Raw genomic sequence first — 24,959 nt, 5'->3', positions numbered from 1 at the left:
TCTCTCTCTCACCCTCTCATCTCCTCTCTCCCCACCTTGCTTCTATCTCCTCTTCTTTCCCATCTCCTCTCCGCTCTCCCTTCCCCTCTCATTCTCTCCCCTCTTCTCCTCTCCTCTCTCCTATCCGCATCTCCTCTCTCCCATCCTCATCTCCTCTCCCCTCATCTATCTCCCCACCTCTTTCTCTCTCCTATCTCCCCTTCCTCTCTCCCCCTCTTCTCTCCCCTCACTCCCATCCTCTCTCCCTTCCCCCCCTTCTCTCTCCCATCCTCATCTCCTCTCTCATATCTCTCCTCTTCTCTCCCGTCTCCTCTCCTCCTCTCTTCCCTCTCCTCCTCTCTCCCATCCTCTCCTCTCCTAGGTAACGTATCAGTTGAAGATCCTGACCACAGCCTTGTTCAGTGTGATCATGTTGAGGAAGACTCTGTCTAGAGTCCAGTGGGTTTCCCTGCTGCTGCTGTTCGCTGGGGTTGGCATCGTCCAGGTACATTACAGCCACAATATACAACCACTGATTGATTGTTGTTCTTTGCCTGTGTTACCATGGGACAAGTATCTGCTTAATTTTATATAATTTGAAATTCATTTATAAGAATGTTACCATGGAAACGGAACTCATCCAGACCACAAAACCCAACAGGTGCCAACTTATAGATGGAATACTCCATTATCCCAATATCAACATATTAACACTTTGAATGCCAGCCACGACATAACACGTGTTAGCAGCCCACCCCCTGAATGCCCAGCACGATAATTAGCGTGATTTTTCTTTAATTTATTAGCGATCTGAATTCATATTTCATCAACCGAGTCTACCGTTGGGAAACCAGCCCCACCAGGAGCTCAGATGTGAAAAAAGCACCCCCTATCGTCGCCCAGATGGTAATGCACCCTTTTGGAATGGACTCAATGAAAATGGATGAGTTTTTTTTTCTCCGGAATCCACATTTTACTTCTCACGCATGTAACCGGAGATGATCCCAGTCATTGTGGACCCTCAGAACAGCGTGTAATATGTGTTTTACAGTATGTAGCGTGGATCAATAAAAGGATAGATTTTTGGAATGGCGATCAGGAATTGGAATAATCTTTTTGGATACCATCTCATCTCGGGTAAGGAATTTATTTGACCAGTCTTAGGAGATATAAGCTTTCCCCCTATGTGTCATATGGCTGTTTGGCTGTGCGAGCGGCAGATATCGGATCGCGGCCCCAGCGTGCATACGTACACATAATACTATCGATAATCTAGCGTTTATTTGAAAACGATTCATAAATAGGCCGAAAAATGTGAATTTTTTGTGTATTCTAGAATATTCCGTTTATTATGGAATATTTTTATTTTCCTTAAACGAGGGCTTTTCAAGATGCTATAAAACGGTAATTAACCGATAAACAATGTTGACTGGAAAATGAGTCATTGATAAGCGACGGGCAGATTAGACGCATAGCCATAATTTAAAACATAGATTAGGCGATATTAACGCTAACATTGAAGTGGATGGTGGGCATTCAAGCACTAAATCGTGCGCCCCCTAACAATTTTATACAATTTCCTTGAATTTGTGGACCATGTTTTTTAACAAAGAAACTATTCTAAATCTAAATGTAATTATTATGACATCACTGTCCAGGTCCAACAGGAGGGGAAGAAGGAGACGTCAGTCTCGGACGGCGCCGACCAGAACTACGTGGCGGGCCTCGTCGCCGTGGTGATCAGTTGCCTCTCCTCGGGGTTCGCTGGCGTCTACTTCGAGAAGATCCTTAAGGGAAGCTCCGCCTCCGTCTGGATGCGCAACGTCCAGCTCGGGATCTTCGGCATGGCGCTCGGCATGCTGGGACTGTGGTGGAAGGACGGCGACTCCATCGCCGAGCGTGGCTTCCTGTTCGGCTACACCCCCATGGTCTGGACCGTCATCTTCAACCAGGCCTTCGGAGGCCTCCTGGTGGCCGTGGTGGTGAAGTACGCAGACAATATCCTGAAGGGCTTCGCCACCTCCTTCTCCATCATCGTCTCCACGGTCACCTCCGTGTACCTGTTCGGGTTCCACGTGGACCTGGTGTTCACGGTGGGGGGTGGCTTGGTAATCGGGGCTGTGTACATGTACAGCCTGCCCAAACCACAAAACCCCCCCTCTTCGTCTCCGGCGTCCATGGGTCACGGCGGAAGGACAAATGGAGATACGGAGATGGACACTTTCCTGCCCAAGTCAGTCCTGGTGAAATGACATGAAACACGTCTCTCTCTCTGTCTGTCTGTCTGCCTTCCTCTCTTTCCTCTCCTTCTAGGCAGCGATCACCCTGGCATGTAGAGGCACATGTATTTTCTATGGTTTCATCCTGTAAATAGAACATCTGGTGGTGGCAGCGCGGTGCTGTGTCAACACACTGAACTGTGAATAGGTTTTCTATAGTTACCTGGCAACCACTGCTAGGTAGCTTGTGTTCTAACTAGTGCCGTGTAGCAGACTAGCAGACTGTAGCTAGCTAGTCTGCTGTGTGATCGCTGCCCTCCCTCTCTGTAGCCATGGGTACACTCCTCTCCGCTCATGAATGTCTACTCTTCAGACAAGATATAGCCTACTGTGGGTGTCCTCTATCCAGAGGTAAGCCTACTCTATCCAGGTGTAGGTCCAGAGGAACGGTTATGTTCCTTCTGACTATTGATTTCATATTTCTCTCTCTCTCCCCCTTCTCTTTTCATCACTTGATCTTCTGGGACTAAACACTAACTCTCCTCACCCCATATCCTCTCCTCTGGCTGTTGTATATGTCATTTGGAAGCTGTTTGCAGGAGGTGGTCCCAGTCCTCTTTCTGCTTCTGGGTCTGTTCTGCACCAAAAACTCCTTTCCGTTTGCGCTTTTCCACTAGTACTGTGCCGTGCCACACCAGAATCCACGCTCGCGGTTTGTTTTGTTTCCTCCATTGCCAACTGAGCCACGTCATGCTCTACCCAGCTGAGGTCGTGCTCTGGGGTGTTGGTACCAAGGCTACTATCCAGTATCCGTGCTGCTAACCAATACTGCAGACAGTTGATTGGTCAATGGAACTTGTCACAAAAGCGTTGTCTCATATGCATGGTAAGCTCTGTATCAACACCTCGTATTGTAGTTTAAATACCTCCTTTTGAAATACCATTTTCCCAGCGGCAACATCAATATTGTGCTGTCGGAACAGTTTTATATTGTATGTTAAAGGGATATTTAATGTAAAGTCTTACATTTTATGTAAAGTCATCTACAAGTAAACTAGTGATCACTGGTGCTGTCCCTGTTGTCTGCTGTCAACAACACCATTCATCCCAGGGCCCTGTTCCCTGGGATGGTTCCCTTCCCCGTACCTGGTTCAACTAAGTCGATCAAAAGTCCCATTAGCCAGATTCAATTAACCCCATGAATAAATCCAGGCTTTCCCTGTTCCTCAAAGGTGGTTTCAATCTCGTTAATTCGAACCAGACTTGATACTCAGGATAATTGCGCGCGGCTGCCTTACCTGAAAAGACGGCAGGTGTCGATCGCAGAAATCCTGATTTTCTAACGGCATTGATTGATTGATTGAAAACTTTATAACGGATTGCAGAATGGGTACAATACAGTACAGCTTAATAGCCTCGCTGACAAGTTAAATGCATATCTATAGGCACATTTTAAGTCCCTCATTACCCCAATAAGTCAGATTATATTTCTTTAAATGTGCCTGCTCGCAGTAGGCTTAATGGAATGAATAATCAAATGAGATCTTGCTAGTGAAAATAATTAGTTCAACTCTTTCAGAATAAGTAGATAAAAACAAGCCCAAGGAGTATCTAATTGATACGAATTAATAGATACTTATGAGGATATCTGTACTGTATGCGCTCGGCTTAGGTATCATGTACTTTATATATAAATACATGGTTCCCAAAGATTTCAAGGCGCGACCCCCGAAATAACGTGTCAGAGAGGCTTGGAGGGAGGCTATACAGTTTCACTATTAATCAGGTTTTAATCTGTTTCGGACATCATCCATACATGCATTGAATTGATTAACATTTGGTTTATACCAGTGACACCTCATGTTCATCATCAGATAACAGTGCTTGAACAGATAATAAATGCATTTTCTCAAATTCATTCATCAAAACGTCAAAGGCTCATTCAATTTCTCAAGTCACGTCCACGTCATCAAATCCGTCAAACAGCGTATCTCCTCAGACATTTTAATCCCAGTTACAATATCACAATAACGTGTGAGTGACTGATACAATTCAACAATTCACAGATTCAGATTCCTCGTAATTCATATCCACAATCCACGCATAAAGACGCTTCAATTTATGCTTGAATGAAACACAATTCGGGCGCTCCGTTAAGCAAATACATCCACAGCGAAGAATATGAAACGAATCAGAGCCAAACGGCTCTATTATAAAAAATATCCCTGCGGGATTCACATTTGCAATGCTCAGTTATTAAAATAACCACATAGTGTGTGTCGCCACTCGCGAGCGCCGTATCCGTATAACTATGATGTGCATTATTTAGGACAAAGTAAATCCATAGGCTGAATATGATTTTATTATCAGAATTTTTGGTGTATTTTACATTTCAAAAGCCCCCTCTAGAAAAACTAAGCACAAAAACATAATTCAGAATGGTATAATGGGATCTGTGAGGAGAGCTGGCATTTCTTTGCGAGGGCGTGGCCAGGTTATCCAGCTAACTGAACTTAACCCTGCGCTGGAGCAGGTTCAAACTTTCTGATCTGTTGCCATAGTGATTTAGACAATCGCACGTCGGGGAACCGAAAGATCTGGCTTGTCAAGTTATCCTGAAAATTATCCGGTTAACTCAGTTAGCCAGGTACGAGGAACAGGGCCCTGGTGTCGGGCTCATAAGGTCACTTCCAATCATTTTGAGGATCAAATCTAAATATCATACTTCTGAAATATAAACAAACTAGTGCTGTGCATATTTAAATAAAACCAACTATTCTGAGTCGATGGTACGTGTTTGTTTTGGCATTTGATTAATCTGTCTTTACATTGACATTTTGTTAAATCTGTTTAAAAGCAGATCCAGTCAGTTTGTTGTAGGTGCTGTGTATCTTTGCCCTGCAGGAATGTCTGGGAAGTAATTACCACGGTTACCTGCTGCCTTGCTGGAAGAAAGATTCTAAAGTTGACAGTTGGTCAAACTAGAAATAGTTCTATACTTAAAAATGGCAACATTAGTACAAGTACCTTTGACTTAGAAAAATATATTACACAGAATTTGTTGTTTGTTTATACTTCAGAAGTATGATATTTAGACTTGGTCCTCAAAATAAATGGAAGTGAATGAGGAGCCTGAGGGAGGAATGGTGGTGTTGACAGCAGACGACAGGGAGAGCAGTGGTCTTTAGTTTACTAGATTACTTTACATAGAGGTAAGACTGTTCTGACAGCACAATGTTGATGTAACTTAAGATATTAGCTGAAAAGAAACTGGCCCCAGAGGAGGTGAATCAGAGTCAACAAATGTCTGCTCTACTCCGCCCACCTTCCTGACTAGATTGACAGGTCTGATGTGTAATCTCATTCTGTACCACGCCATGCTGGTTAATGGAGACTCATTCTGTACTGCGCCGTGCTGGTTAATGGAGACTCATTCTGTACTGCGCCGTGCTGGTTAATGGAGACTCATTCTGTACCGCACCGTGCTGGTTAATGGAGAAGCGCACTCTCTGAAAGCACAAGGAGGTGAAGCTTGGTTAGGGTCTCTCTGAATCTTGTCCTGGCAGCCTGGATCTGAAGCTTCTATCTCTCTTTGTTCTTCTTGTCTTGGTCGTTTGCTCATCACACCCTCTTTGCCTTAAACACTGTTCATTTTCTAAATGAAGAAAAAAGCCTTAAGAAGATGTAATTCCGATGACATGTTGTTATTTGAGGTTGTTTTGGGACTGGACTTGGATATAACCTGGAAACCTGCTCTCCTGAAGACCAACCTAACATGGTTGTACTGAACACAACATTACCAGGACTGCTGTGGTCACTTTATGTAGGCTCATGATTTTCACTGATGTTTAGGGGTTAAGCTAAGGAATATAATCCGGGACTTGGTTATGGTAAGGGTTGAGCATTACGTTTTGGGTTAAGGGTTAGGGACGGGTTTATAATTAACATTTTAAGTAAAAATTCCTATGTCGTGGCTTGGTCAGACTGAATTCTCCCACAATGCACTCTTCCTGAAAATGGCCTGATTCTCTGATCTGACGTGCTGGGATTAGTATAAGTAGAGATAGATGGGACCAATCAATGTAGAAATGAGAGTAAATGAAAATCCCTCATGTCAGACTTCACAGCCATATATATATATATATATATATATATATATATATAAAGGGTTTGTAGGGATGAGTCTCAGCATGGGATCCTACTGCAGAAGCTCCAGTGTGAGCGGTCAACTGAGGCCAAGCCTCAATGTCAACGAGACCATTGGGAGGCAGGCACTGCATGGTGATGTTCTGGGCAACTTTTGGGGCAACACTGACCGGCAACACCGGAATTTCTTTTCAAAACCATTGCATCGATAACTTTGCTAGGAGTGGTGTTTAGGGATGCACCGATAGATACCGGTATTGGATATTGGTCCGATACCAGGCTAAAATAGAGTATCGTCATCTGAGGATTTCCCCCCCCAATACAAAAATGTTATACCAAGAAACTTGTCTAACATGCCAGAAATCAAATCAAAGTGACTTAATTTGCTCCGTTTCTGACATAGAAGCATGTTGGATGTTTTTAATGGAGACAAATGGATTCTATTGCAATAATTTGTCTAGTGACTCCAAACTGGTGGTCTAGGTCTATACTGTTAAGTCGAACCGATGGTCTAAGTCTATACTGTTCAGTAGAACCGATGGTGTAAGTCTATACTGTTCAGTCAAACCAATGATCTAAGTTTGTACTGTTACGGTACTCTGTATCGGACGATACTGAACGTTCAGGACTGGGGCTCGGTATCGGTAGTGAAATGGTGGAATTGGGCCGTCCCTGCTGGTGTTTACACACACTATGTATTTCACCTTCTAGGAATGTTGCTCAACTTTGTTGCCTCAAGAGTTGCCTTGTGCATCGCAAGCTTTAAGGTGATGGGCCACTTTCTGAGATGGGCAATGTTTCTCTCCGCTGGAACACAGTGGAGGACTGATAACATTAGTAAGCCTGAACCGTTCATCTGGGTTAAGTGTTGCTCAGAAGGTCTATTCATAGTATTCTCATGACGTTTCTTGCCATACAATATCAATATGGCGCAGAGCTCATTGATCACTTGTTCACTGTTCACAGATCAGTTGTAATTTCATTGTAATCACCTGCTATTTGATACAATCGCCTGTTTGCGACCAAGACGTCTGCGATCGAATACTATGACTATGACTTTTTAGTAGGCCTGTTACCTTGTCAGTAGACTTGCTACTGTATAGTAGGTCCATATGAGTAGTAAGTCTCCTAAAGCCAATAGGCCTGTTGGCTTCCAGTAGGTGTATCTCAGTAAGCCTGTTGGCTTCCAGACCAGTAGGTCTATCTCAGTAGGCCTACTATAGCAGAGTTATACATGTACAATATTGTCTCTATAACTCTGGTCCAGTATGTCCGATGTGTTGAATGTGAACTGGTATGTGAAGGGTTTATATGGGCTCCAGCTCCAGCTGTTATCTACGTTACTACACCAGTGGTTTTCAGCCTTCTTCGCTTCAAGGACCTGAATTGATAGAAATTAGGTCACTGACCTCCATTTGAAGACTTTGTCTCTCAGACCCCATCAGAGAAGATTCTGGTTGTTGGATATGATTTAATCCAGAATTGCACAACTGTCTACTGTAGTTGAGGAGATAACGGTGAACAGTTAGATCTGTAATCAGAAAAGTCACTCTTATATTCCTCCCATTGGACTGTGTGAGGAGGTGTGGAACAATTAAATCAAACTATTCCCATTTTTTTTCATGGGGTTCCCTGGAGCCTCCTCAAAGACCCCTGGGGGTCCCCCGACCCTACGTTGAGAACCACTGACGTATACCGTGACTCCTCCCACCTTAGACTGAGAACATTTGGGGTCTAATGGATTTTCTCATCAAACCTCTTTCCATGTGTCAAAAATAGACAACGTCAAGTGGCTTTGCTTTATCCTGTTACTCATAGCTCTAGGTATCGGGTTTCAGTATGGGGCGGGGGGGATTCTCCCCCTGTTGATATTGTATTTTAGCCTGGTTTCAGCCTGTATCTGATACAAGTAGCTCGATCATGTGATGAGGAGGAAGGTGAGGAGGAAAGCTTAGCAGTTGGAGCTGTATGGGAAATGTGCTTGTTAACTAGAGCACCTTTTAAATTATTATTGTAATGTTCATCTTCATACATGAAACTGTCCTGGCTGTAGGTGTCTAGTAGAAGAAGAAGAAGAGAGGAATTCACACAGTGGACGTTCCTTTCTGCTCTCTGGGTCGTTTGATACTGTGTCTTTTTCACCTTTGTCCACTGAACACTCATTGCTTTTTGTAATTGGCCAGCTGATGCCTCTCATCCACATCTCTGTGAGTCTGCCCATCAGCTGAGAGGAGCAGGGTCTTTCTATGAGTCTGCCTAATCATCTGAGAGGGGAGGGGCTGCTACTGCTGGCCACACCTCAGGCTCTGCCAAGAGTGGTCTAAACTAGAGGATTTCACACTATGTATGATAAGTTACAAAACTCAACTCGCACATCAGTTGTACACATTATTTTTTACAATCAAATGGGGCTCTTTTGCCTAGAGGCTGATGTTAGATGGCGTTATAGATTATATATGGCCTGGTACAAATAAGGGTTTGTTCTTAATTAAGGATTTAAAATATGTGAATATGTCTGACAGTGTGATGCACATCATCTCTGGTATTTTAACACAAGCCATTAATACTATTAATTAGTGCTGTCAGGTGATTAAAAAAATTTATCTAATTAATTACAGGATTTGTAATTAATCGCATTTTAATCGCATAACTATTTTAGGCCTGATATTCTATATTCATATTTCAAATTGCCTGTGTCCGGATGGCAGAATTCACTACTGTATCTACAAAACCTTCTCTTTAATCATCTTCCCATCTTCCCAAATCATCTTGCTTAGATTTTTCAGGTCTGGTCAATTTTAGCATGGTGTTATTCAGTCAAAGATAAAAAAAATATATATATTGAATTGATATTCTCATTTGGTTCATTACATTTAACTCCAGCCTAGTAACAGATAGGGATGCCCCGATCGATCGGTATCGGCCGATATGCAGTATAAATGAGAGTCGGTGAATTCCGATAATGCTTTATTTTCGCCGATCGTGAAAACCGATCGATGACACGGAAAACATGATTCCAATGCTCTGCGGAGTTCTCACTCGCTCTTCTCTCACAGCCACACTCTGCTGCTGCACGTCTTGCCCCTCCTCCGCCTCCTCCTCCCAGACCCGTGTCATGTTGTCAACAAACCCTTCGGCAAGAGTCGAGAGCATGAGCACCGCAGAGCTCCTCTTTCAACACAACAAGCATTAAACAAAATGGCCCAGTCATCTATTCACTTTTGTTTAATACATGAGGCGTTGTCTAATGTTATCTAGCTACTGATGGCTCCTGATATCAACGTGACAGTTTGGCATTCGTTTTTGCAAGTGCTGGCTAGCGTTGGCTAACTAGCTATCGCTCGTGAGCTACCGAGCTAATGTTAGTTTAAACAAAACTACACAGTCAACTATTCACTTTAGTTTAATACATGAGGCGTTGTCTAACTGGCTAGCTACTGATATCAACAAATGCGCATTTCAGTTTAACACTTTGAGTGCCAGGGACGTCATAACTAGTTTTATTAGCCCCCCCACTGAGTGCCACGGACGACAAATATCGTTTTATTGTTTTATTAGCGATCTGAAATCATATTTCATCAACCGAGTCTCCCGTTGGTACAGCAGCCCCTACAGGAGCTCAGAATGGGAAAAAAGCGCCCCCTATCGTCTATCCCTGTGTAACTGCAGGTCAGTCGCTCTGTAGATATGTAGGAGCGGAGCCAGCTGGTAAGAAGTCTGATCAACATGGAAGTCATCGCGGGACGGGAATCTGCCTGGAATATATATTTACAGCAGCCAATACTCAAATCAATAAGCGTGATCGATATTTGGAATGGCGATCAGGAAGTGGAATGATCTTTTTGGAGAACATCTGATCTGAGATAAGGAATCTATTTTACCAGTCTTGGGATAATCAGAGTTGTATTCGCCCTATGTGTGATGTGGCTGTTTGTGCGCGATTGCTGATGTGGAAATAAGAGAATCGATTTTTCAGATCGCCTCTATAGCGTGCATACGTACACATATACTATCGATAATCTAGCGTTTATTTGAAAACGATTCACAAATAGGCCGAAAAATAACAACGTTTTTGTGTATTCTAGAATATTCCAGTAAATTTCTTTTATCATGGAATCTTTATATTTTCCTTAAACGAGGGCTTTTCAAAACGCTATAAAACGAAAATGAACGATAAAAAACGATCCGCTTTGACAATGTTGACTGGAAAACGAGTAATTGATAAGCGACGGGCAGATTAGACACATAGATTAGGCGTTTTGTATTTTATTTTTTTATTCTTTTTTTCAAACATAGATTAGGCGTTTTGTATTTTATTTTTTTATTCTTTTTTAAAACAAACATATAAACAAACATGACAACACACGATAAGATATACAAGCATTAATTGTCAGGGCACATCCAATGGGATCACCTTTTGGTTAGTTGTTTTATATAAGATATACCCATAATACCTGTTATCTAAAAAAAAAACCCTACATACATATGCTCAGCTCGAACCCCCCCCTCCCGGACCCCACCTTGAGAAGTACCTCCACTATCCCTCGCACCTAACCAGACACTACCATTATAAGCTAGCTTTTATTCTCTCCACCACTTCTAACCACATTGACATTTTGGATTCATTGAGACCCAGAATTCTTGCTGTAGATATTTCATGGTAAATTACATCGAGATATGTAAGAAACCAAACTTTACGGCACATTTTTTCCGGTTGAAACCAGCGTGATGCGATCAGCTTTTTGGCTACTGTGATACCCGATACAACCAATCTCTTTAGCTGTGGATTCACTGCAAACTCAAAAACATCATTCAACAGCAATACCGAGGGGTGTACAGGTATATTCCAAGATACGAGTTTTGATATTTGTTGGGTCACATCTTTCCAGAATGCCTTAACTGGTGAGCAGTCCCAATACATGTGCATAAATGTCCCTTCGTCCCCATTTGTACATTGGGTGCATTTGGAATCTTGTTTGAGCCCCATTCGGCACAGTCTTATAGGAGTCAAGTATGTCCTGTGAATATAGTTAAGATTGATTTGTTGATGATCCGGGTTCCTTGATGTAAGTCGGACATTTGCCCAGGCTCCTTGCCAATCAAAGTCATTTTCCAGGTCTGGTATATCCCTCCTCCAGACAGAGTCAAGTTGGAGGGTTTCATACGAGGACGTTAGTAATTGATGATAAAATTCTGAAACAAAACCTCTCGATGTCTCTCTTGAGTAGAAGAATTTGTGGTATCTGTGGTGTTCAATTGGTCTGTCTAATGGAACACCGTGAGACTTCAAACATAGCTCTAACTGTTTGTGAAAAAGCCATGTGGACTTGGTGAGATTAAATTTTTTGCGTATTTCTTTATCACTACAAAAACCCTGTTTGTTAAAAATATCCCCTAATGAGTGTATGCCTTGCTCTTCCCATATAGGGAATCTTATAGGTCGTTTTCCAATTAAGAGAGCATTGTTATTGAATAAGGGAGTATGGTTGTGCCATTCTTGTGGGTTAGATTAGGCGTTTTTAAGCTAACATTGAAGTGAATGGTGGCATTCAACGGGTAAATCAAGGTTAAGCATTGGCTCTGAAAGTGTTAAGAATGATAGGGATGCGCCAGCATGAGACCTCCGTTAGATAGGTAGCTCACGTTAACGAAATGCCCCCATAAATAGTTCACTTTATTTAATACATGATGCAGTCTAACGTCATCTAGCCGGCTAGCAGTAGCTACAGATGGCTCCTGATATCAATGTCTTATAACATAATTGACATTATTCGTTTTTGCAGCTGAACATTGGCTAATTAGCCATCATGCTTCATAACACGTTTCAGACCCTGTTGAACTATTGCTCTGACTGGGGACGCTGAGGGCATGTTGAATGTGATTTGACCAAAGCAGAGTATACACACAGACAGTGGAGCTGTTTGCAGATAGCGAGCATTTTGACTTGTTGCGGGGTGGCGATGTCTTGCAGATAATACAACTACAAGTATAATTATATAATATATATATTTTATATAAAAAAATAGTATATATATATATATATATATTTTTTTTTTAAACCAAAAACGATCAGTATCGGTATCGGCCGATATGGCTCATAGACGATCGGTGATCGGTATCGGTGGCAAAAAACGTGATCGGGGCATCCCTAGTACTGTAACATACACAGTATTTCTGACACTGGGTATAGATTCCCTGAGATCCATAGATGTCTCTAGAATCAGATACCAAGAACATGCAAATGGACCATTACATTTCTTTTAAGTCTGTAAATCTTAAAAATATATTTTTTTTTAATTTTTTTAAATGTTTGCGTTAATTTTCATAGCGTGATAATTATCTGTGTAATTAATTAATCTAATTAACATAAACTGACAGCCCTACTATTAATATACCAGCCCCAGGTCTACAGCACTGTGCTAATACAGCTCACTCAGAAAGTCCTTCAGAAGACGAGACGGACCACACTGAATTCTACACAGACTGACCGATCACACTGCAGTCTACACAGGAAGAAATTAATAATACAGACTGACGGATCATATATGGATATATTGTGTCAAACCTCTGTCATTGTACTGTTATAACACTTGAAAATGGTGTAAGCTGGTACATTCAAAGCCCACTAGATGGGATTTCATCCTCTCTCTGTTGAATGTGATATGTGCTTAATTAATGAAGAAAGAACATGTGTACCAGGCAGATTTCATAATTCATTTATTAGTTTGCACTTTGTACATCTGTACCTATGCCTCTGAATTTGTACATACTTCTTTTGGTAAAAGGTTTTCTATAAACGGGACAATGGTTTCAACCCCTCTGAATTTTGTCTTAATTTATAATCTAATACATGGATGTATAATATACTTCATGCTAATACATCATCTAATTTTGAATATTGTCATCTTAAAGAAGTAATCGATTCACATCAGAATTCATTTTATTACTATGATCTTTAAAGGTGCTATAGATAACATTCAGCCACTAGATGTCACACTAGAGCACCAGCATGTAAGACCAAAACAATGGTGTGCTTACATAGGGTACGATAATTATTGTAATTATGGTACGCTGTACTGTCAATCTAGTTTATACTCGTTCTTAGGTCGCTTTCACACAGGGGCTGTTTGGTCCGGACTTTCGGACCAGAATTCGATAGTCGGGTTTTTCGGGTTTGTGTGAATGCGTGTCGAACTCGGTTCGCGGACCAAACAGGCGAACTCTGGTCCGCCTGAAAACGTCGGTCTCGGTTCGGCTTCATCGAACCAAACGCGAACCAAATATAGGAAGTGCTTATTATTACCACTGCTCGCAGCACTCACTGCAAAACAAGCACACTGCATCTATCTATCTATCTATCTATCTATCTATCTAACTGTGCATCTTGGGAAGAAGGAAGAAAAAACGCGGCTTATTATTACCGAGGCGCACACGGCATTGGATCAATGGATCAATGCCACGTCAATACTATTATTACCTACCACTGCTCGCAGCATTCATTCACTGCAAAACAAGCACACTGCATCTATCTCTATCTATATATCTGTGCATCTTGGGAAGAAGGAAGAAAAAACGCAGCTTATTATATTATTAATAAAACAGCTACTTGTGGGCACTCATAAAAACACTGTGGTGTACAAGTTGTTTAGCGAGAGGATGGTGGTAATGTGCTTCAATAGAACAATGGATCAATGCCATGTCAAAACTCGCCTCCGCTCCGCTGATCTGGAGGACTCGCAGTCCACACACAGACACACACATGCACGCGTGCGCGCGCACACACAGGCTCGCAGCCACACACACATTTCCACTGTCCAATAGACGAGCGCCCTTTTCGACCGCGTGACATTGTTCAGAAGGTTCGGTCCGCCTCACAGATTTCTATGTGAACGCAGGCGAACCAAATGAAGAATGCAACAATGTTGCAACTTCACCCCCAGAACCGCACCGAGTCCACCAAAACTATATGTGAAAGCGACCTTATACACATATTTTAGGTTGAGAAAGTTGACGAGCGAGTGAGTCGACATTTTCTTTTAGAAAACGGGAGCAGAGAAACTGGGACCATCACGTAGCAGCACGTTTATCCAATCGGATGCATGCAGAGAGGGGATACATGCACGCAACATGTAAATAACATACATTTCGGACCCGCCAACATTCTTAAAGTGATAAATTCATCTATCACTAATGTTTGGGGAGGAAAAGCAATACTTTTATCCCACACCTTTTTCTGGATGTATTATTGTTATACAATACTCTACACACAAGGATGTAACTAACTCCAATCTTCTCTCATAATGACAAACTGGTTAAAGAGATGATTTGCCAAAAGTGGGTGTATTTCTTTAACCCTTCGAGACCCACACAGACCCATTTTAATATTTGTTTAGGGGGTGGGGTCTATTTGTCAAGTCTTTCTAGTCATCAATCTGTAATAAATAGTTTATAGTGTATAGGGGGTTAGAACATTATGATCAAAGTATACAATGGCCTTTTCCATGCTCAATTATGTCATAGGTTGTTGCAGCAATATTTGGGTTGATACCATTTGGTAAGAAATTTCATTTTTTTTACCACTAGTGAATTGATAAACATGGCTAGACATCCCTCCAAAATACCACATTGACCTTCTGAGACATGCAAAAGCGCTTGTGGGTCTACGTGTCAGAGTGAACATACTGGTTTTATGAAACTAGACAACCTTTTTGTTTTTTGATACCAAATCACAGCATGAATATTCTACTTCCCACTACCACCCATGTTATCACATCCCTCTTGTCCCAGAGACCAGTCCTCACCATGTTATCACATCCCTCTTGTCCCAGAAACCAGTCCTCACCATGTTATCACATCCCTCTTGTCCCAGAGACCAGTCCTCACCATGTTATCACATCCCTCTTGTCCCAGAAACCAGTCCTCACCATGTTATCACATCCCTCTTGTCCCAGAAACCAGTCCTCACCATGTTATCACATCCCTCTTGTCCCAGAAACCAGTCCTCACCATGTTATCACATCTCTCTTGTCCCAGAAACCAGTCCTCACCATGTTATCACATCTCTCTTGTCCCAGAAACCAGTCCTCACCATGTTATCACATCTCTCTTGTCCCAGAAACCAGTCCTCACCATGTTATCACATCTCTCTTGTCCCAGAAACCAGTCCTCACCATGTTATCACATCCCTCTTGTCCCAGAAACCAGTCCTCACCATGTTATCACATCCCTCTTGTCCCAGAAACCAGTCCTCACCATGTTATCACATCTCTCTTGTCCCAGAAACCAGTCCTCACCATGTTATCACATCTCTCTTGTCCCAGAAACCAGTCCTCACCATGTTATCACATCTCTCTTGTCCCAGAAACCAGTCCTCACCATGTTATCACATCCCTCTTGTCCCAGAAACCAGTCCTCACCATGTTATCACATCTCTCTTGTCCCAGAAACCAGTCCTCACCATGTTATCACATCCCTCTTCTCCCAGAAACCAGTCCTCACCATGTTATCACATCCCTCTTGTCCCAGAAACCAGTCCTCACCATGTTATCACATCCCTCTTGTCCCAGAAACCAGTCCTCACCATGTTATCACATCTCTCTTGTCCCAGAAACCAGTCCTCACCATGTTATCACATCCCTCTTGTCCCAGAAACCAGTCCTCACCATGTTATCACATCTCTCTTGTCCCAGAAACCAGTCCTCACCATGTTATCACATCTCTCTTGTCCCAGAAACCAGTCCTCACCATGTTATCACATCTCTCTTGTCCCAGAAACCAGTCCTCACCATGTTATCACATCTCTCTTGTCCCAGAAACCAGTCCTCACCATGTTATCACATCCCCCTTGTCCCAGAGACCAACATTGCCCATCAACTTTGTCTTCAAAAGTTGCTCCTGTATAATGAGCCTTAGGTTGGTGATCCGCTGGATAACTGGGCAACATGATGGGTCAATGTGCTTGCCAACACAGGGTAACATGTACAATTCAAATGTATCTGGGCACCAAGAGGTTAACGTGCAATCAGTACAAACATGTTGAGACCTTCACTTGTCCAACGTTGCCCAACAATGTTGTCCAATAAGTTGGCCAGGTGATACAATGTGCAACGTTCCAGGGCAACATTACTCCAGCAGATTGTTCCAGGGTAACATTACTCCAGCAGATTGTTCCAGGGTAACATTACTCCAGCAGATTGTTCCAGGGCAACATTACTCCACAGATTGTTCCAGGGCAACATTACTCCAGCAGATTGTTCCAGGGCAACATTACTCCAGCAGATTGTTCCAGGGCAACATTACTCCAGCAGATTGTTCCAGGGTAACATTACTCCACAGATTGTTCCAGGGCAACATTACTCCAGCAGATTGTTCCAGGGCAACATTACTCCACAGATTGTTCCAGGGCAACATTACTCCAGCAGATTGTTCCAGGGCAACATTACTCCAGCAGATTGTTCCAGGGTAACATTACTCCAGCAGATTGTTCCAGTGCAACATTACTCCAGCAGATTGTTCCAGGGTAACATTACTCCACAGATTGTTCCAGGGCAACATTACTCCAGCAGATTGTTCCAGGGCAACATTACTCCACAGATTGTTCCAGGGTAACATTACTCCAGCAGATTGTTCCAATGCAACATTACTCCAGCAGATTGTTCCAATGCAACATTACTCCAGCAGATTGTTCCAATGCAACATTACTCCACAGATTGTTCCAGGGCAACATTACTCCAGCAGATTGTTCCAGGGTAACATTACTCCAGCAGATTGTTCCAGGGTAACATTACTCCACAGATTGTTCCAGGGCAACATTACTCCAGCAGATTGTTCCAGGGTAACATTAGTTACAGCCCTAAGGATGGCCTGGTCTGGTCTATCAGCCCTAAGGATGGCCTGGTCTGGTCTATCCGCCCTAAGGATGGCCTGGTCTGGTCTATCAGCCCTAAGGATGGTCTGGTCTATCAGCCCTAAGGATGGCCTGGTCTGGTCTATCAGCCCTAAGGATGGCCTGGTCTGGTCTATCAGCCCTAAGGATGGCCTGGTCTGGTCTATCAGCCCTAAGGATGGTCTGGTCTATCAGCCCTAAGGATGGCCTGGTCTGGTCTATCAGCCCTAAGGATGGCCTGGTCTGGTCTATCAGCCCTAAGGATGGCCTGGTCTGGTCTATCAGCCCTAAGGATGGTCTGGTCTATCAGCCCTAAGGATGGCCTGGCCTCATCTATCAGCCCTAAGGATGGCCTGGTCTGGTCTATCAGCCCTAAGGGAGATGATACACGAGACAACACTTTTCTAAGCAATGTAGATTGAAAAAACTAACCTTGTTTTACTATTATGTACTATGTTATTATGCTTATACTATCTACTATGTTCTATGCCTATACTACTACCTACTATGCTAATATATACTATACTACTTTGTCTGTACTACTATGCACTCAAGAGTGTAGCACTCAAGTTTGGCACTGTTTGACCAACAATTCCACTGACCCTTAGATGCCAGAGATGTACCCCCTCCTGCTGACTTGTACACTATTTGTAAGTCGCTTTTGATAGAAGCGTTAACTAAATGACTAAATGCATTTGCAACGCTCCTAGTGCAAGACAGTGGACTAAAGCAACAACGCCTTGACAGAATGCAGATTGACTGGTTGACAGTTATCTGCTGGGTATCCTTCCAACATGTCTAACCTGTTCCCTTGATTTCTCTCTATCACTCTCTCTCTATCATTCCCTCTTTCTCTATATCACTCCCTCTCTTTCTCTATCACACTTTTTCTCTATCACTCCCTCTCTCTTTCTCTCTCTGACCCTCCCTCTCTACATCGTTCTCCTTTTACAGATGCCCAGAGAAGGAGAAAGGCTGCTAAGAGGAGTTGCTCCACCATAGAAAGATGGACAGAGGGTTGGATGGACGGATGCATCGATGGATAGACCTAGACTAAGGAGAAGAGGACGGGTCACAGAAGTTGTTCCACACTGGGAGACTAGGCTACTTCTTGCATGTTATTTGACTCTCAGTGGTAATGAGGAAACTGTTTAACGTTTCTATGACATCACCGACCCATCCTCTTCTTATGCTTCTAGATCTAGACTAGGGTCTTACAATAGAACAGGGATGACAGGCTGTCCAGATGCTCAGAGAGCCCTATCCTAACTCCATCTAATTTCAAACCACAGCTGGTTCAGAGATGACACCAACGACAACAAGTGCCTTAAGCCTAGAAAGCGTTCCCTTAACTAGAGCCTACTCAAATATATTTATATATACATTCAAGTATTAGAAATAATTGAGGTGTGCTTGATGAATCTTTCCAGACTTTAAACTGCCTCTGAAGTCGCCATATAAAGTGGATGGAGATGAGGATCAGTCCCTTTGGGGGAAACGGCTGTTCAAAGTCGATTAATAATGAAAACAATGATTTAACAATCTGCTTTAATTATTAAGTCTTGGAGCATTTACTAGTAGAAAAAACGCAAAGTTTTAACAGACTGCTTTAATTATTAAAAGTCTTGGAGCATTTAATAGTGGAAACACAATGGGCCTCATTCACCAATACTCTTATTATTTTTCTTATATTCTTTCTTACCCGTCTGTTGAGAGAAAAATAAGAAAAGCCACCGCCACATTCATCAAGCCGTTCTTAAAGTCCAAATCCGTTCTTACCCAGGTGTGTTGAATGATGAATCCCACCTGTTCTTAAATTGAAATGCGCGTTCGTGCTCAATTAATTTGCATACAGACACGCCTCGCCTGCTCCTTATAAGGCGAATGAGGCGTCTGCAAAACAGCTTGAGAGGTTCGAATGTTGTTCCATTCAACAGGATAAATAAACAGCTTAGCGAGGCAGCCCTAGCGCACATCCGAGTGCACACAAACGCATGTCTCACGACTCTGTGTGTGTGTGTTCCTGTGAGTTGCTCATCACGTGTGTGCGTGTTAATCTGATGACAAATAGACTTATACTTGTACTTATACGTATACGTACTGTATAGTGCAAAATAAATCGTTCCAGTAAAGTAGGCTTTGTCAATACTGAACGACTGCGTGCTTGTCAAGAACCAATCGTGCAGTAGGTTGGGAAATACCAGATCTGTCACCTGTCATCTCTCTCTGAAAGGTCCCTGTGGCTAAAACCCTGAGTGCGCTCAGAACTTGTAGGTGTGGAGGAGAGGAGAGGAGAGGAGAGGAGAGGAGAGGAGAGGAGAGGTACGGTCAGAGCATCTAACTGTTCTAACAGCTATATATAATCCATTTCAGAAGCAGAACACACGTAGGCGGCTGGGTGGCGCAGTGGGCAAGGCGCTCGCCACTAACGCAGGATATGCTGGTATCGAGCCCAGCTCTCGGTGTTGCTACCGGCTTGGCCGGCCGTCATACTAACACAATTGGCAGTGTTAGAGGGTGGGAAAGCCGGTGGGTGGGTATTGGACGTTGTGGACAGCGACTCCTACAGGTTGGTTGGGTGACGCCTGTACAGCAGAAACGGGAAGTATCCGGGGCAGCGTGAGCCTCCCACGCGTTACTCCTCGCCACAGAGTTCGAGCTGTCTGGTGAAAAGATGCGACAGGCTGCCTCCTCGTGTACCGGAGGGGACACGTGATGCAAGGATTCTATCCTCACTACAGCCGACCAGTGGGAGGCATAGTCTAGCAACGTTCAAGACAGGGGAGGGAAGAATTGGAATTACAAAATTGGGATGGGAGAAAAAATGTAAAAATAAGGAGAAAAAGTGGATAAAAAAAAAGAAGCAGAACACACGCAATAAGTTATAATAATAATAATAATTATTGAAAAGTTCTGGGTTTATAAAGTCGTATTTGGGGGCAATTAACCAATGGTTTGCTTTCAACCCATGAACTCCTTCCTCTCACCTTTTTATATATTATATTTATTTTCTCTACTAAAACTGTATTGTTTGTTTTGTAAAGTGTCTTTGAGCATTAGGAAAAGCACTATATAAATCTGATGTATTAATATTATTATGAATGGTAGGCTTTTTTAAATGTTTCTCATCTGGGTAAGAGTGCTCTCAACCACTCTTAGAATTTGGTCTTGCCTAAGAGAATGAGGCCCAATGTCTCTGAGCAGAATGGTGCTATGAAGATTGATTTGATTCTTATTCTACACCAGTATTGAGATGGATATCCAGATGAGCTGGGCTGACGTACAGTAGTAGATGTATTGTCAGAAATGCTAAACAGTATTGAGAAAACACTCCAGTAAAATGTTTCCATTGACATTTCAACCGCATTTTAAGTGGATGTAGAACGGTAACGCTTTGAATATTCAAAATGGGGTTCTTCAGATAAATCTTGTTCTCATGATTTCCCCCCCCAAATATTGTGATATTTTTATATATATTCAACTACTCTGTCTCCACTCCACTGAGGCTGACTGATGTGGGTTGAATGGAGCAGTATTTTAGGATGTAGTATTACAGACAGCATCACCCACGCCATTAACGCATTCGGCGCCAGACCCGAGATATCCCGGGTTTAACTCTCCATCGCTTGAGCACCAAACCCGAGAAAAGTCTGGTTTTAATCGTTATTTCTTTTATTCGCTATAACCATTAATAATTCATCCATCCAGCCTGATGTTATCATTGGGAATGGCTCTGAGATCGCAAACGCCAATACCGCCGCCTAACTACTTGCGGCCGCTATTGCACTCCATTTCAAGCGATGTGGTTTTTTTCTCGGCCGAGCTGCGGTGTGGGGGCGGGTTCTAAACACTCCGGCAAAACAAACACTTATAGGGATGGCATCGACGCCCGTTCATGTGCAATGCTGGATAACGTTGGACCCACGATCGCAATCAGTATTTGGAATGGCGATCAGATAATTGGATTATTCTTTTTGCAGTACATCAGAGACGAGGTAAGGACTATATGTTATCAATCTTGCGTTGATCCGATACAGCGCGTCTCTGTAATGTACTGTGTAATGTATGCCGTTGGTGGCGCTCGAAGCATAGAAAAACGACCCCCCCCCCCCACCCTTTCATGCATGCATGATGAAACATAATACTGATAATATAGCGTTGATTTCAGATTGATTCAATAATCAGGCGAGAAATGGCACGATTTATAATGAAATGCAGTAAAGCGCTGTTTGCCGGAGTTTCCTGGGATTACACAGAATTACTCTAAAACTATACTCATATTCACCACGGTATGAAAACGGAAATGTATGGATGAAAAAAAAAATCTGTTTTTTGCATGTTGACCGGAAGAAACTCACTGACAATCGACGTTATTAGATCTATAGCTATAATATTTAATATAGGTTTAGCACTGCAAACACCGGAATGTATCCCCATTGAACAGAGTGCTGGCACACAACGGCCCAACGCCCATAGCGACCTCTGGCGCTGAACCTGTTAAGTAACACAAGATGTGTCATCCCAAAGTACACAAACAAATTTGATGCATCTTGTTAAAGTGTGTACTAAGTGTACTACTTCTTGAAACAGGTTCAAAGCTGTCCTCTTTGTTATTTAATTTAGAGCAACCCATTTTAATATGGTACTGTCTTTTAATTTATGTAGCCGGATGGAATTTAAGATTTGATTTTTATAAAGATGATGGGAACAATGAATGTGGTCAAATGAAAAATGAGATCTAAGGAATCGGATATGAATCTGGTCTTTAAATGGACTGCATGTACAGTATATAACAAGCTTTTATTCAAAGTGATTTACAACTTATGCCTCACATTCACCCGTTCGCTCTCATATTTACGGTGGAGGCAACCGTGCAATGTGCCAACTTGCTCATAGGGAGTAGTTAGGGGTTAAGTGTCTTTGCTCAAGGACACTTCAACATACCGCCAGGATCAAACTGGGAACCTTCTGATTTCCAGAGGAGCGCTCTACCTCCTGAGCCACTGTAGCCCCCAATCTTTAAACTGTGTTCTCCCTCTGTTATTCCTCAATGCTCGCATTGCAAACTGAATCAACAGTTCATCAAGGGCGACAGTGGCTCAAGAGGTAGAGCGGTCGTCTGGTAATCAAAAGGTTCCCAGTGCGATCTCGGCTCCTGGCAGCATGTCATGTCAGCAAGTCTCCTTGAGCAAGACACTTAACTCCTTGCATGGTTGCCTCCACTGTCTGTGTGTGAATGTGAGTGAATGGGTGAATGTGTGGCATAAGTTGTAAAGTGCTTTGGACAAAATCTGATATATAAATGCAGTCCATTTACCAATCCATTTATATGCATACTAAATAGTATGGAGTATTTATGACCGTGTTTGCTAGATTGCAGGATTTGACTCCTCCCATTATCCCTCCATCACAATGGTCTAAGCCCTTATACACTAAACTTCCAAACCAAAACACAATGTTTATTAAAGATTTAAGACTAGAGAAACTTGATGCACTGTGCTGAGCTGCATCTCAAAATAATCTTCAGATTCCAGCTTTCAGATGATGCCACCACTTCTATGTGGCATCTACTGTTAACCTGCTATCTCCCCCTAAAGATCCACTGCCCCCCCTAAAATAGACAGAAATTGGTGTCTCAGCGGGTCAGCAGGTGGGAGCAGGACATCCTGAACCAAGGTATTCATGTTCCTCAGGCATCTGTTGCCGGACCTGTGAGCCTGCCGCCATACACTGCTGGACCGGCTAAACTCAAAGGCAGACAACTGCATCCAGGCATCCCACAGAGCACCCCACCACCACCAGCACCTCCACCACCAGCAGCCCTCCTTACACTGCAGCCTGCAACACGCAACATACCTGGCCGAAGGTTCATACTTCCTGCCATTCAGTGCCGTACAGGAGCCCCTCAGGTGTCACTCAACAACAGACCCCACAGCTACCAGAGGGAGAGAGAGACGATAACGCATGGTGTTCTGTCTGTCTACCTGCCTAAACTACATGGGGTGGGTGTTTGGAGATAAAGGGAAAGAGGGAGGAAGGAGAAAAGGTGAATTATATTGTGATGTGGGAAAGGAGATTAGAAGAAGGGAGGTGCACTGTTAAAAAAATTATCTAAGTAAATTAATTAAGCTCCTTTATTACATGGCGTTTTCACATTCGCCGAAATGCTTGCTTGTGATTGGTCAACAGCCCCCCGACAGCGGTCATTATTTTTCAATAATGACCGCTGTTTTTTCAATAATGACCGCAGTGCGCAGCTGTTGGCAATCAAGCCCACATCAGTGCAGCAAATCAGACACACCTGCCGCGCTGCACTGACAGCGGAGTGTCAGCCGAGCCAGAACAGAGGCTGCCCGCGATAATAATAATCACTTTATTTGGGCTGACAGAGCCACAGAACAACTGCGATTTGTCAAATGAATTAGGTATATTGTTAGTAAGTTAGCCATGTAATAAGCGGGATAATGTATAGCCTACTCGGTCATTGTCGCAAAATAATTGACCTTCACTACGTTTAAAACACCTCGGCGCGGCGCCTCGGTATTTTAAACTCCGTGTCGGTCAATTATTTTGCGACAATGACCTCGTAGCCATACATTATCCCTTACGTAATCTGACAATGTCCTAATGTCTGGTCCTAGCCAGGTTTTGCCAGGCTAATGAGCCTAAGAGGAAAAAGGAGTTGCCATTGACATGTACATTATCATGGCTGATGTTTCCTAGCTTGTCGATAAGACAACTTGGTTCTAAAAGAATATATATGGCATCTGTTGTTTAAGACCCGTTTCTCTGAGGTCATTATGAATTGAAAATGGGGGACCCTGGTGTAAACCAGACGAAAGTATTTCTCTGGTCTGCATCCCCTTAACAATGTGTGTATTGAGCCCTACTGTATTGTACCCATTCTGCAATCTGTTAATACAATTTTCAATCAATCAAGGTTAGAGGTGATTCTAATCTAGTCCCATGTGGCTTCAAAGCTACAAACCTCCATCTGCACTCTATCACTCCCCCTAGCGGTGTCTGTCGGGTGGTGCTCCCATCATGCCTGAGGCAGGTCAGTGTCTGGAGTATCAACACCTACAGTTTATTGTAGTTTACTGTATAATGTGACTGAAAAAGGAATTAAATATTCATGAGCTTTATATATATTTTTTAATAAAATGTGTAATACTGAACTTTGTCAATATTTTAGATGCAACGCATTTAAAATAGATAAAACATGACACTAATTCACGCACTTGCTCACTCTGCCCCTAGTGGCGGCTCACATGCATGACACTTTTGGTCATGCATGTGAGAATGTTTGGCAGCTCTGACTATTAACACTTTGGGTGCCGGGAAACGCTTAAACACGTCATTCCCGGCCATGCTCAAGTTGCCGAAGACGCTTTACAGCGTCTTTAATATCAATATTTCAAAAATCTGGGATCGGATTCATATGTCCCCTCCGCTGGCCTGAGAGCCTAAATATTAAAGGCAACCAACTTGTGTCTAACCACGCCCAACTTGCGTCTAGCCACGCCCCCGCGGCGACGCGGCAGCAGCAGAGCGGAGCGGCCGAGCTCCGTCGCGGCAGCATTATATGCCAGTAACCGCCCCTTATTCAGTATCCAGAACTAGCTCAATTGGCAAGGCTGCATGGCTGTGGATCCTACGGCTCGTTGCTGGCTAGTTTGATTCCCTTCAATTTTTTATTTTATTTTTTTTTAACGTGCATTCGCATTCTT

At 43.0% G+C, this 24,959-nt stretch overlaps 1 protein-coding gene across 1 annotated transcript in view; it reads left to right on the top strand.

Annotated features, from left to right (window-relative positions):
• Positions 1-21,538, top strand: part of slc35a2 (solute carrier family 35 member 2) — a 31,660-nt gene extending 10,122 nt beyond the window's left edge. The window contains exons 4-6 of the mRNA XM_084332957.1: positions 362-484; positions 1,638-2,212; positions 18,184-21,538. Coding sequence (XP_084189083.1) covers positions 362-484; positions 1,638-2,212; positions 18,184-18,211 — 726 coding nt within the window. The 3' untranslated portion in view covers positions 18,212-21,538. The remainder of the gene's footprint in view (positions 1-361; positions 485-1,637; positions 2,213-18,183) is intronic.
• Positions 21,539-24,959: the final 3,421 nt, after the last annotated feature.

Source organism: Notolepis coatsorum (genome assembly GCF_963971535.1).
Source record: "Notolepis coatsorum genome assembly, chromosome: 17".
In the NCBI taxonomy this organism is placed as follows: Eukaryota; Metazoa; Chordata; class Actinopteri; order Aulopiformes; family Paralepididae; genus Notolepis; species Notolepis coatsorum.
The sequence above is the reverse complement of the archived record's forward strand: the minus strand, read 5'-3'. Positions and strand labels throughout refer to the sequence as shown.